At 42.4% G+C, this 13,260-nt stretch overlaps 1 protein-coding gene across 4 annotated transcripts in view; it reads left to right on the forward strand.

The window, feature by feature from the left end:
* LOC125897157 (cAMP-specific 3',5'-cyclic phosphodiesterase 7B-like) overlaps positions 1 to 13,260 on the forward strand; it is a 38,518-nt gene that overhangs the window by 1,784 nt on the left and 23,474 nt on the right. For 2 of the 4 annotated variants that reach the window (XR_007450389.1, XM_049590251.1), the window contains exon 1: positions 11,948 to 12,736. The exons of 1 other annotated variant lie outside the window; for it this stretch is intronic. Coding sequence is in view for 2 of the 3 variants with exons in the window: in XM_049590251.1 (XP_049446208.1) it covers positions 12,406 to 12,736 (331 nt within the window). In the remaining variant the exon portion in view is untranslated. Of the gene's footprint in view, positions 1 to 4,741; positions 4,803 to 11,947; positions 12,737 to 13,260 lie in introns of those variants that run through there. One more of the 4 variants, XM_049590252.1, reaches the window with a different exon arrangement.

Here is a 13,260-nt window from a genome sequence, read left to right on the forward strand (position 1 = left end):
GACATCCCTCTGTCCTTGGACCCTCACAGCGGATAAGGAAAAATACCCCCCAAAAAAACCCCTTCATCAGGGGAAAAAAATGGTAGAAACATCAGGAAGTACAACCAACCACCATCCCGCTTCCAGGTGGATACTTTTTTGTTTATTGTTCCATACAAAATGGACAGATATAGGGCATCAATTCTGATTAAGGATGAGAGGCTGTTCCTAAATAGTATGTTGGACACAGGGAAACAGAGATCTGTGTGAATACGTGAGAAAGGTAGAAACCACTAGCTTGTCCAGAAGCTTCACCTGGATGATGCTTGATTCAAGGCATATTTTAGGATGAGTTGGGGACAGTTTGACAATCAGCTGTGTAGCTTCAGGCCTAAATATGGTTGGTAAAATGTTAGAAAGTAGTTGAGAATACAGATCTGTCTTGCAGCTTGCTTAGGACAACGTTGCAAATTAGCTAAAATTATCTAACACAAACCACGCACAGTGCTTTGCTAACTTGTTGAACTTGTTGTTCATCTGATAGGACAATGGGAAAAAAACTGCAATAATGTTGGGCACTTTTCCACTCTGAGTTGAAGTTTTTTAAAACTCAAGTTGATCAGAGTGCCCCTGAAAAAACGTGAGGGGCATAGAATAAAAACATGAGGGACTCTGTGAAAAAAAAAAGTGAGCAAAATACTTTACTCTTATTGAAACCTACCAAAAAGCTGCCACAAGTTGCTAAAATGTGCTCTGCACCGACAGTCAACCCTGTATCGCCACAGTATTTATATTGAAGTATTTGATGAGAAATATTGTGATATTTGATTTTCTCCATCGCCCAGCTCGACTCGGTTGATCGAGATGGCTTAGTTGTCTTCATGTGCATATTGTTTAAAATATGCAGTGTCTATTACTTGAGTTCCAGAGAGCTGGTTCACCAGCTGACTTGCATTTTTTAATACATAAAAAAAAGTCTTTCATAATCTTTTTTTTTTTTTGGCCAGCTCTGGTGGACATACAGGAGACAGTGAACAGACTTGCTCAGTGTAAACAGTCTGACAGCAGCAAGTCATAAGCAGACGGAGACAAGGAGAGAGTTTGACTAGAGAGCTGTCCAGTTTCGGTGAATAATGATGCGAGCGTAGAACTAGAGATCATGGAAAAACATTTGACAGATACGTCCTGTAAACATGCAGTAACCACGTGGGCTGGATGAGTAAACCATCATCGCCTCTGGTTTGTCTCCATCCACCCGTTTCCTGCATACGTGTAAATAACAGTGCGCTAACTTAGATGTAGATTGTGTGGTGACTGTCTTCCTACACAGGGGTTCAATTGAACACCACGTACAGTAATATGTAATATCCATCAGGTCAGCTTGGGTACCTGGTTTCTGTTAAATGTCTACATGTCTTTGCCTTCATGTTTCTCTAAACCAAACTGCTCAGTGCACTCAGTCCCCTCTTGTCCACCATGCTCACAGATGTTGAGCTATTATAGCTATTATAACCATTACTAGTTATTATAAATAGATGACCTCAATTGAGAAATGTACTGAGTTGAGTCAGCCTGAACTACAGGGGTGTAATTAGGTTTAGGAACTGACCTCAGATCAGGGTACATTAGCAGATTACCACACTGCTGATGCACTTTGTCAATGTGAGCTCGTCAGAAAAAGATGGGTAAGGTACTGTATGTGTTAATCTAAGAACAGGGCAGGGCTGTGGATGGAAAATATTTGTCTGTGGACATTCATGTTACTCTGTAGGGGCTTGGTGAGAGGCAGCAGAAGTTTTGATCAGTCTAGACCACAGATAGAGGCTTGATGTTAATGGCAAACCTTTGATACGACAAAATGCCAAGAAATTTAAAAGGACGTTTCATTTTAGGCTAGTCGGCTAGTCTAAAAGTAAGGAAACGCACAGAAAATGTTCAAAGTTGAGCACAACTTAATAGATGTGGTACACATTGATCACACAAAGTCACATTGTGTTTCAAAAGCTGCTATTATCCTACAAAACATGACGAAAACTCAGTAAAATAAGTTCAGAAAGAAAAAGTTTACGAATTTAACCAACTCCTATTTCTGGTGTTGACTAGTGAGGGTAGCAGTGTTTAATTGTCGGCTAAATGCGCACATCCTGAGTTCCAGCTGCTCAGATGTAAGGATTTGCTGTTGTACTTTGTCATATTATAGTTAAGTGAACATAGTTAGGGGTTTTGAACGAAAATCAAACATCGTTAAGATCCCACCTTGGACTCTAAAAAATGTTATGAGCATATTTCAGTTATCCTGAACTTTTTAAAGACATTACAGTAATTAGAATATAATTCTTTATTGCAGCAGTGATTCTACTTCGTGGTTATTGTGTTCCTTAAAAACTCTTCACCAATTTTAAGTGATGATGGTGAGTGTTTCTCTATGAACACCTTTAAAGGGACAGTTGATCCCAAAATCAAAACTACGTAATTTTTCCTTTTTACCTGTGGCGCTGTTTATAAGTCTAGATTGTTTTGGTGTGAGTTGCCAAGTGTTGGAGATAGCAGCCGTACAGATGTCTGCCTTCTCTCCAGTTTAATGGAACTAGATGGCAGTTTGGTAGAAAGAAAATAGTTCCTTCATTTAACCCATCAAAACAAGAGCCATTTTCTCATGAACTCCAGTCTATGTGTGGAGCATCAGGTTTGGACACTGTACAGTGTTTCTGTTTTACACATGCAGCACACAACGAGAGATTGTCTGGGTTGGAAGTATTCTCTGTGGTTGAGGTGAGGAGCGACGCCTGGGTAGAACGTGCAGGAGGCAGTAATCCCCTTAGCTTTTTCATAATTTGGTCTTTCACTGTTCCTTTAATTTATATGACAATTTCGGCTGCAGTTGTAGCCCTTACCAACAGAAGTTCCTTGATCTCGTCTCTCCAGTTGGCGTCTTTGTGTAAAGACTTTTCTTAATCCTTTAATATTTGTTTTCCTCTGGTTTTGCACAACCTCTTGATATGAACGTCATCGACCTGCCCACTCGCTCGTTGTGAATTCTCTGGGCAGTTGCATACTTTATTCTCACATGGGCTCTGTCGGACATTACAGAGATACTCAGTATGTTAACATGAAATTAGAGAATATCAATTCACTGTGTTAGTCCAACTAAAATTGGACTTTTAAAATACATGTTAACATGTGAGTCTGACTGAAATCTTACTATATCCATTTCTTGAAGTTGGACTAACACCCACAGTCAATCAGACCCAGGCACTGTGGCACTTAGCTCCACAGTGTCTGCCTCGGGCATTTTTGGACAGACAAAATGTACAAAGCTGTAAAGTCATTTACCATGGTACCAGTTTGCTGCTAGCTAACCGTAGCTAACTTGTTTGTCGATTGTTCTGTCTGTGACATAGTAGGTCAACCGGAAAAAGGTCCAGTACTAACAAGCTGAAAGGGGCATATAATCACCAATCATTGTGGAGTCAGACATACTTGGGTCACCATCGATCCCTGCTTGTATGCTGGGACAAGGACAGTAGTCCAATGGAATGGCCTAGTTGAGCTATAACCGACCAACTTGTTGAGGATGAGGCCTGTTTAATGTCCAGGTCAACTGATTTGGACATTTACGTTCTCACATACAGCTCTTCTGGGTAATGTCTAGATAGTTTTAGGTTTGTAAGGCATGTGTGAAAGGGGCCATGGTCTGTGGATTATTCTGAGTAACTGGGTCATGATTTCTGGAAAAGAAACACTGTGGTTGAGTTTTTCGATGTATTTTTTTGGCACTTTTAGCACCATAAGTGCCAAAGGTAAGAGGAAGAACATATGTTTTCTTTTTGATCTAGGGGTGAACTGTCCCTTAAGAGGGACCAAGATATGATCGAAAAATGACAGACTTAATTTGATGGACAATCTTGTGAATTTTATCTGTAATATCAATCAATCAATCAATCAATCAATTTTATTTATAAAGCCCAATATCAAAAATCACAATTTGCCTCAGAGGGCTTTACAGCATACGACATCCCTCAGTCCTTAGGACCCTCTCAGCAGATAAGGAAAAACTCCCCAAAAATATCCCTTAACGGGGGAAATAATAGTACATCTGTGTTCCAAGTATTTCTAAAAGAAAACAAAAACATGTGACCTAACCTCGCCATAAACACACCTTTGAAAGAAAACGGCTATAAAAAGATGACTTAAGACCGCTGACCATGAGGACCAGCCATGTGATTAATGTGCAAATGGTTGCCAGTTCGTTGCCAGTGTGCTGCCTGACCCACTTTTTCAGTGTAGTCGGCCAACACTCAGACATGTCGCTGCTGGAACGGCAGATGCCACTGTCGCTTAATGCACCTACCATCTCTTACTCAGCGAGATGAAGAATAGTGTCTAAAAGCGAGACCTTTTTATCCAGTTCCAAAATTCAGATTCAGTTTGTGATTAAGAGCCAAACAGACAAAGGCGAGAAATTGTCACCATAGTAACTGTTGAGCAGACAAAACAACCTTTCAAATATTATAAAACACTAGTTTACTGGGACTAACTTGATACATTTCATCTCAATACTTCAGAATGGCACATTAGTGTGAAAGAGGCCTCCGTGTGTGTGTGTGGAGCCTTTTTGCAAACAGGGTCGCCATGACTTTTGGCACAGTTTCTATTTATTAGCGAAGTTCATTGATGCTCTTTTGATAGCAGTGTGTATTTTTGGGTGCTGTAATATTAATCTCAGCCTCTCTTTCTCTCTCCTCCTTTCTCTCGGCCACAGAGGTGTGGAGCAGTCGCATTCAAAAGGTCGGAGCAGAATGCCATACAAGTGCGCATGCTGGGTAAGAACACTTAAGTGACCTGAATACCGCAGAGCAGAGGGCTGTTAATATATATAGTCAGCTGCAAATTGATGGTGGAAAATGTGTCTGAATACTTGGTAACGGTGCTCCAGGCTGTCACTAACCCTTGGCCCAGTGTAATCTCTGCTGTCTCTGTATACTTTACAGTCTGCGCTGTTCAGCTGTGTAGCTTGTTTTAAAAACAGTGGTGCTTAATACAGAGTTTCACTCCAGGCATGTTTTGTGATGTCTGGACAGGAGACAGTAAAATGTATCTGTTTGTTATAACTACAGTCTCAGACCTTGAGATGTAGCTGAGGCTATGGTCATGTGACAAGCAGTTGTAGCCCAAATCTGATTTCTTTGCTCTCTTGTTACACAGATCTGATTTCCATGCCTCCACACTGGCGATAGATATTTTGTCTGTCTGGAGATATTTTGTTTTCTGGTTGTCCCTCTATTCCATTCTCTTGATTGCAATATCTCAGGAATGCCTTGAGGGAAGTTCTTCTTCATGCAAATGTTTAATAGGATATAATGATGAAGTGATCACAATATATAGCCAATAGGTCAAAGGTCAGCTTTACTGTGACATCATAATGTTCTGCAAAAAACACTTTTCTGGCCGTGATTCAACACTACAACGACATTTGGTCAAATACTGAATTGGTGAGTCTAATTGTGGGTGCCCACTAAGGGTGTGCCATATCATCTCGTTCATGAAAATACTGGTATAGTTGTCAATATGATACTAAAAATTCATATTGTGATACCTGTAATGTTTCAACTTGTTGACATATTGACGTCATACTGTTACCCACGGCAACAACAAGCACGGCTGAGAGCGAAATTATTACAGACTCTGTGGTGGTTCCAAAAAGAGGAGCAGCTTCAGTAGTGTGGAATAAACTGTGGCGTCCTGAATGTTTTATGAACAGCCCCAGACTTCTCACACTCTTTTAGCAAGTTACAGCAAGAGGGAACTCATTCAGCGGCTCCTCTGGCAGCAGCACAGCGTCTCTGTCTCTCCTCTCTCGCTGTGTGCACATGGGAGTCGGTGTCGTCAAGTGATTTTGTCATAAACCTTTGGTAATGTAAACCTATGTGACGCTAGCAGCTTGACAAAAAACTCCATATACTGTATGTGAATGTGTGACAGTTGTGGTATCATAACAGCCTGTTCCAGGTGGAACAAACAACTCAGTCATTCAGCTGTTGATCTATATATATATATATATATATATGTATATAGATCCCAGGGTACATTTTTTTGTATTTGGGAGCTGTTTAAATATGTTATTTGAGGTAGATTTTATTTTGTTTCAAATGTGTGGCGGTAGTTTTAGTTTCCCTAAATGCTGGTTTCCCAGATGTGACATTGTTTGTTGTTCCACGTGTGTAATGTTGTTGGTTGCATGAGGCCTTTCAGAGCAGAGATCCGTTCACACTAATGTGAGATATGGGTCACTTAAAATGTGAATGTGAGGAGTCGAGGCAGAAAGATCAGATCTGGGGAACAAATTGGAATTCAGCATTAAACCCTGAAATGTGAACGTAGCCTAAAGCTGTTTTTCCGTATTAATGTCAACGTTGTTTACAAGATCCTCGAAGAAATGCATAGTTGAGTGCAAGTGTGACGCAGTTTTGAACATGTGATAGGAAAGGATTTATATTGCCAGTACCAAATATGTTCACATAGTTGCACGAACACAAGCCAGTAGAACTGTAGATACAAACACAAACACTTGCAACTGTTTTCTTGAGACAGGCCACTTTATTCGCTGGCTGACCCACTTCTCTTGCAGTGACCTGCCAGAAAACGTGACCAGTAGCATCATTAAAAAGAATAATAAAAAAGAGACTGACACAGACACACACAACAAAGAGAGCAGAGACCGAGTGGAATCTCACTCGTACTGTGGACTGTGTATCTTCCGTGTATGTGTGCATGTGTGTGTATGTGAGGGATCTTTGGAGCCAGCAGTCGTCTGGCTGACTCCCAAGTTTACTCAAAACTCCCACTGACCTCGTCGACTGATATCTTTCTCTCTCGCTCTGTGCCATTATCACTGTTTCTTACTCTCTGTCACACGATTTGTTTTCACACATCCACGCAGTTACGAACCTCAGCTCTGTTTGCTGCTATTATTCTCCTGCAGCTTTATTCACATGTTCTCAACTGAAGTCACACTGTGTGGTATTTTTGCCACTGGCGACATGAAGAAGGATAGTTTCCCTGTCATCGGCACTGTCGTGCTCCTTCGTATTGATGAAGGTTGTTTTACACTCTTTATGATTGTAGCACTGGTTAGAGTTACAAGTTGGCATCATGGCTGAACATACCAAGGGTCCATTAAAGTCTGGGCCAGTTGCTGTATGACTTGTATCTCAGACTGTCAGCACCATGTGGTGTTCAAAGATCTAATAATTTTGCTGAGGGATTATGTGGCTGTATGTAAGTCTCTCAACATTTAGATTAGAGAGATAGATTTTTACAATGGGAAAAGGCTCAGCCGACATCACATAGCAGCATTGTTTCTCTTTTTTTTCTGAACAGACTGCATTATAATTTGGCACAGAAACACGTGAGAATTTATGTTTCTGTGGGATTGCTAGTGACATGAATGCAATTGTTATTTATCTGTCATCCAACCTGTCTGTATTTACTCAGATGTTTAATATGTGACTATCAAGACGGAAAAAATTCTGTGTATTTTATGTGTGAGGCGTCGCCTTTGTAGGTTTCAATAACACTTACCTATGTTCACAGTTTAAAGGATAAAGTTGGGAGAGAACTTGTTGATCATTTCCAATAAATCAAGTTCCTACACTTGGATTTTAGATGTTATATTTTAGATATGTAAGGGATAATGGCCAATGAGCTATCCATTGTCAGGATGTAATGGACGACTGGGACACCAGAACCATCCGACCCACAGCGGAGTAGGGCTGCCCCCTAATAGTCGACCAAATGTTAGTCGACCAGAAAGGTCATTAGTTGTCAAGATTTAATTGGTCGCTAAGTGATGTGATGAAAATGTGATACTCTATTACTAGCTGTGCCTTGTCAAAAGTAATCAAAACCTTAGTACGTGCGTTTACATGGAGCCATGTATTCCTTTTGCATTCGGGTTGGAAGCCCTACCCAAATAGAAATGCTCCTTGTAAACACCTCAACCCGAATGAAAACAGCCAACTCGAAAGAAAATCTAATCGGGTGCACAGGGGTGGGATATTCCTTTCCAGAACCTGAATGGAAGAATTTTTCTGGCTTGTATACACCTCCTACCTGATTCCAGCCATTCCGTTCTTTCTGCGCATGCTCGTTTCCTTGCCCTTCTGGCGCGATGACGTATACAGCATGCATAGCAACGGGCTGAGATAGAGCAGTCGGACTCGTTGCACTCACCGGTTTCCATTCGCCACAGCACGGTCCTCTATCTCCCTTCTTCAACCTTCTGTCTCCCTTCTCCTCCTCAACAGATGAAGCATTAGCAGAACAAGGTTGTTGTCGTACTGCTGCTTCAAGAATATAAGCAGAACAAGCCCGAAAAAGGCACTAAGAACGGCGTCGTCAAGCATCTTGTTATCTGGAGCGTGGACTACAGTGTTTTCTTCCGGTACACGTAAACACGTAACATCCACCCCGCCCCCTACCCAATCAGAAACCTTCCCTGCCCCAAACCTTGCGCAGACCCAAATAAAGGCAATTAAACTGATCTCCCGTGTAAACCCTCATTCGGAATGAATATTTCCCATGTAAACTACCTGGAAAATCTTTAATTCCGAATGATTTCATTCAGATTTATTTCATTCTGAATGAGAAGCCATCATGTAACCGCACCCAATTTGAAAGGACAGACACAGGAAGTGTCCACGCTCAGCAGTCAAACAGGAGTTGCGTTACAAACCAGTCGCAGCCGACAGATATCTTTCCCTTCTTCTGTAAATCTTCAGTCTGATAAATACGAAAAAGTTGATCATGTTAGAGCAGGGCTACCCAGAGCTTTACATCTGTCCCACAGATGATAGGCCTACACAATTATAAACAGCACCTAGAAGAAGATCAGGTCTGCACTCAGGATTTCAGGTTAACAGATGATGATAAAGTGCTTGTTCAGATTGCTTAGCAACCTCAGACGCAACTTGCCACCGTGTTCTTGAAAGCTGGCACAGAAAAGGAGAAAGATGAGCACTAAGCGTCCGACCTTGTGTTTTCAGGCGGTTTAAGACGTGGCATGTGTACGGCCCCTAATTTCCAGGGCTGGTACTGTACCTGCGGTTATTCCACAGGCTAGTTAATAACATGTCAGGCAGGAAATCCAAAGTGTGGGATGAGAAGGTGGTTTTGCGAAGGTGAAGGACGAACCCAAAGTGATATGTAAACTCATCTTCTTTGGTCGACTACAAACGTGACGTATCATCTGAAACATGGAAGTAGCTACATGCCCATTAGCCCACAGCGTCATTAACAGGCGGCTCGCTCAGTGTGTGACGTGCACTTGTAGATAAAATATAGGCCTATATTAATGAAGGTTCATTAGTACGGTTTTGTATTTCTCTGTAATGTAGCACAGTGTTAACAATGTTACTGATACTATTCTTTCTCACACCTTCAACTCAAACCATTGTGTTGCCCCGCCCAAAATATATAATCTAATAATTCAATTAATATCGTAAACATGCGGGCGACTAGTCGACTAATGGCTCTAAATTTGTTTGTGTGTTAACAGTCACTTTCCTGTGCTGTTGAGAGGATGAGAAATGTTGAAGTCATAGTTGTAATTAGATGTTAACTTGTTAACTTTGGCTACATCCCTGTTGCTATGGTTACTCATTTGAGATGGAGGCTGACATTATGTAGCCAGCACATCATGTTAGAGCTCTGAACAGAGTTTTAGTGGAACTACTTAGTGGGTGTCCTATATTTGGAATGAATGGACAGCCTGCAGCCAGTCACAACCAGGACCATGGTATAATTCTCATTAAATCACTACGAGAAACTACAATATTTTTACACTAAAGTCTCATCTACCGAGCCGAGCTACAACAGTACATTAGTACATAGCCATGGTGTATCTGCATTGCTGTACATTATGTCCCTCTGCCTGCTTCTCCCAGTTTCTCACGGCCTGTATCTTTTATCTTGACGCTCTTTGTCTCGTGATTGCTTGCAATTGACTTCTTGCGCCTGATATGTGACGTTCAAGGCTGTGTGTCTGTCTGCGCCTTTGTCTGTGTGTGTGTGTGTGTCTGCATGTGACTGTTTCTCAAGGGAACATTTCCGTGGAAAAATGTAATGCTTATAGCACTGCATCCTTCATGATTATGTGCATGCAAAGAGGAACACACAGGTCTCATTTACTCTGATTCACCTAATTGTATTCCTGTTAATTGATATCTGGCTTTCAGCAGCCACAGGAAAGCCTTTGGGTGTGCGTGACATTTAAGGACAACAGGAGTGTTTTCAGTCCCAAACAAAATGTTCAGTTCATCCGAGTTAAAACTGGTTAGTGAAGGCCATTTAAATCACTTAACTTTAGAAGACTCAGCTGAGCACAAATAGTGAAAGATAAGACACGTGAGGCTTAAGTTGGAAGTGGGAATCGTGCTAAGATGAGTTCTGGATATAGTTTCTGTTCATGCATCAGTGCATCATTATGAATTTAACCATTTTTAGAACATCTTCCAAGAATTTACGATCGAATCTTGTTCTTCTGCTTCTGTCAGAATTCCCAGTTGTGTTAAAGCCCAAGGCTGGTTAGTCACCTGGACAGCAGATTTCAGAACAAATAAATCAAAACAAACTCGCTGAAGTGTCTCTGCGCCGGTGAAGCCTTAATGAAGAGTGACTCACAGCTTGTTTCTCGGTTTACCTTCAAGCAGAATAAGTTTGTTGGAGTCTGCTGCTGTGACATTGTGCTTCCTTTTCAGTAGGGCTGTACCCGACTCAGGATTGTGACCATCAAATAGGATTTGGCTGTTTACTATGAATATTCCATTGTTTCTTTTTTCCCATATAGAGTCTGAGAGTTTGAAGATGATTGGTGGGATGTTCAGGGTGGCAAGTGACGTTCATGTAATATAGTAAGCAAGCCAAGTTAGCCCTCGGAGCTAATATGTGCTAACTACACTAAGGATGGATCGGAAATGTCATGACAGTAGATTTCAAATTTAAGCCAGAGACTCCTGTGAGCTGTAAATTCACCACTTATAAGCAGAAGCCCGAAGATAACGTGATCTCAGAGCCTGACCGAGCTAAGCCTCTCCTCCTATTTTCCAAAATTTATACATCAAACAGTCAGCCAAATAATTTTAAAAGATGTATTGGTTGTAGCCGTGCACTGGTGGCGTGCTGTATCATCTCGTTCACAATAATACCGGTTTAATTTTCAATATATGAAAAATTCATATCGTGATACTTACGTCATACGTCATATTTCGACTTGTTGACGTATTGATGTCATACTGTTACCCACGGCAACAGCAAGCATGGCTGAAAGCGAAATTAACTCTGCAACTCTGCAGTGGTTCCAAAAAGAGGAGCAGCTTCAGTAGTGTGGAATAAACTGTGGCGTCCTGAATGTTTTATGAACAGCCCCGGACTTCTCAGACTCTTTTAGCGACTTACCGCTCAGAGGGAACTCATTCAGCGGCTCCTCTGGCAGCAGCACGGCGTCTCTGTCTCTCCTCTCTCACAGTGCGCAGACGGGAGTCGGTGTCAAGTCATTTTGTCATAAACCTTTGGTAATGTAAACCTACGTGACACTCGCAACTGAGATATGTGAATTTGTGATAGTTGTGGTATCATAACAGCCTGTCACAGGTTACAGTGTAATGATTAGAGGAGAAACGACAGAGCATAAAGTAATTATATTTTGTGTATTTTGTTGAACCTGCCATGCTCTTCGAATGCTCTTATCTGCTTTTAAATGCAAAGTCTGTACAGACTTAATGTTGGACTCTGTGAGGGCTTCCCCTGACCTGACCATGAGGCCGTGTCCGTGAACCCAGTGTCCCACAGTTGTTCACACAAATCCTATTGGTCTGCTACCGCTGTAGCAGCAAATGTAGCAGAGTGAGAGAGTGTGCGAGTCAAGCTTGCTGAGAGAGGGGAGAGGAGGGGCTTTCCGACTCCACAACAACACTGGCGCGAGTGAGACTACAGAGAGGAGAGAGAATGCGGCAGAAGGAGGGAGCAGACTGTCAGTGGCCGACTCTGGGAGAGAGGGATAGAGACGGATTCTCACTTCTTTTTTCTGGCTCTTCCCTGCTTCCTTTGCCTGCACTTGTTCTGTCTTTGCTTTCACTCCGCACTCATCTGCTTTCAGCCTCTTTGTCTCTCTTTCTTTGCTGCTACTCACTGTTTTTCTCCCTGCAGTCTTTATTCTTCTGTCCTACATTCTGACTTGCTACTATCTGTCTGTCCTCCTCTTCCTCACCTATGGCTACCTGACGGTGAGCTTCCCCCTCTGCCGTCCTTCTCTCTTTTTCACCACCATCCCTCTTTCTTTCTTCTTCCTCAGTCTCTTCCCTTCTTTACTTCGATCTGTCTTCCCCTTTGCACCTGTCTGTCATCTATCCTTTGTCTTTCGGTGTGAGGATGCCAGTGCTGGAGGGGCTCTGGGGCCCAGATCTTAGGATGCGAGACTCCAGTCTTGGGGTCGAAGTCGGGGTATGTCCAGACGAGGCTCCTCACTCGCCGGTTTGGGGGCCTCTCAGGACACCACCTATTACCTGCGGGGGTCTGTCGCTGGCCCTAGAGCTCCCTGCTCTCATACGGCAGCTCAGGGCAGCCTGGAGAGCCCGCAGGGGAGGCCCTCGGGGGCCCGAGGGAAGTCAGGCAAGCACCTGGGTGGAATCAGAGAAGGAAGAGGTAGAAGAGGTAGAAGAGGTGAAGCTTGACATAGAGGACAGGAGCGCTCAGCTGGAAGGTAACTTGCACATGTTATAAGTACAGTAAAGCTCATGGGAGTTCTCATGAATGTTTAATGTCTAATGCATGTTTTTCCTTCTTTGTGTGACCCAGTAACTGTGTGCACGACATAAAAACACATCCATGGTAGAAAACACACTCCTTCATGATGCGTACTGAATTGTATATAATTTGTTGTTTGTCTCTTCATATAGTGGTCATGTTTTTTGGCAGGTTTCTAAGGTGTCTGGCCTTGTCTTTGTGTAGTTTTCTGCATCAGTTTTTGCATTTGAGTGTTCAACATTTGACTCCATGCAGCGACGCACGTTTTCATTTTTGACAAGTGTACGCGTGTATGTGTGTGAGACAGATAATCTTTGACAGCTGATGGTTACGCGCGTGTTTGTGAGTGATGTGGTTTGAGACGAGGTTCAGAGCAGTTCACACACCCAGACAGAGGAGACGGTGAAATGAGGGATTTGTGCTGTAAAGCCAGAGTGCGTTACCATCTGCTGAGCCGCACTGATGACACTGACTTGATGC

The sequence above is a fragment of the Epinephelus fuscoguttatus genome, linkage group LG11, assembly GCF_011397635.1.
Source record: "Epinephelus fuscoguttatus linkage group LG11, E.fuscoguttatus.final_Chr_v1".
In the NCBI taxonomy this organism is placed as follows: Eukaryota; Metazoa; Chordata; class Actinopteri; order Perciformes; family Serranidae; genus Epinephelus; species Epinephelus fuscoguttatus.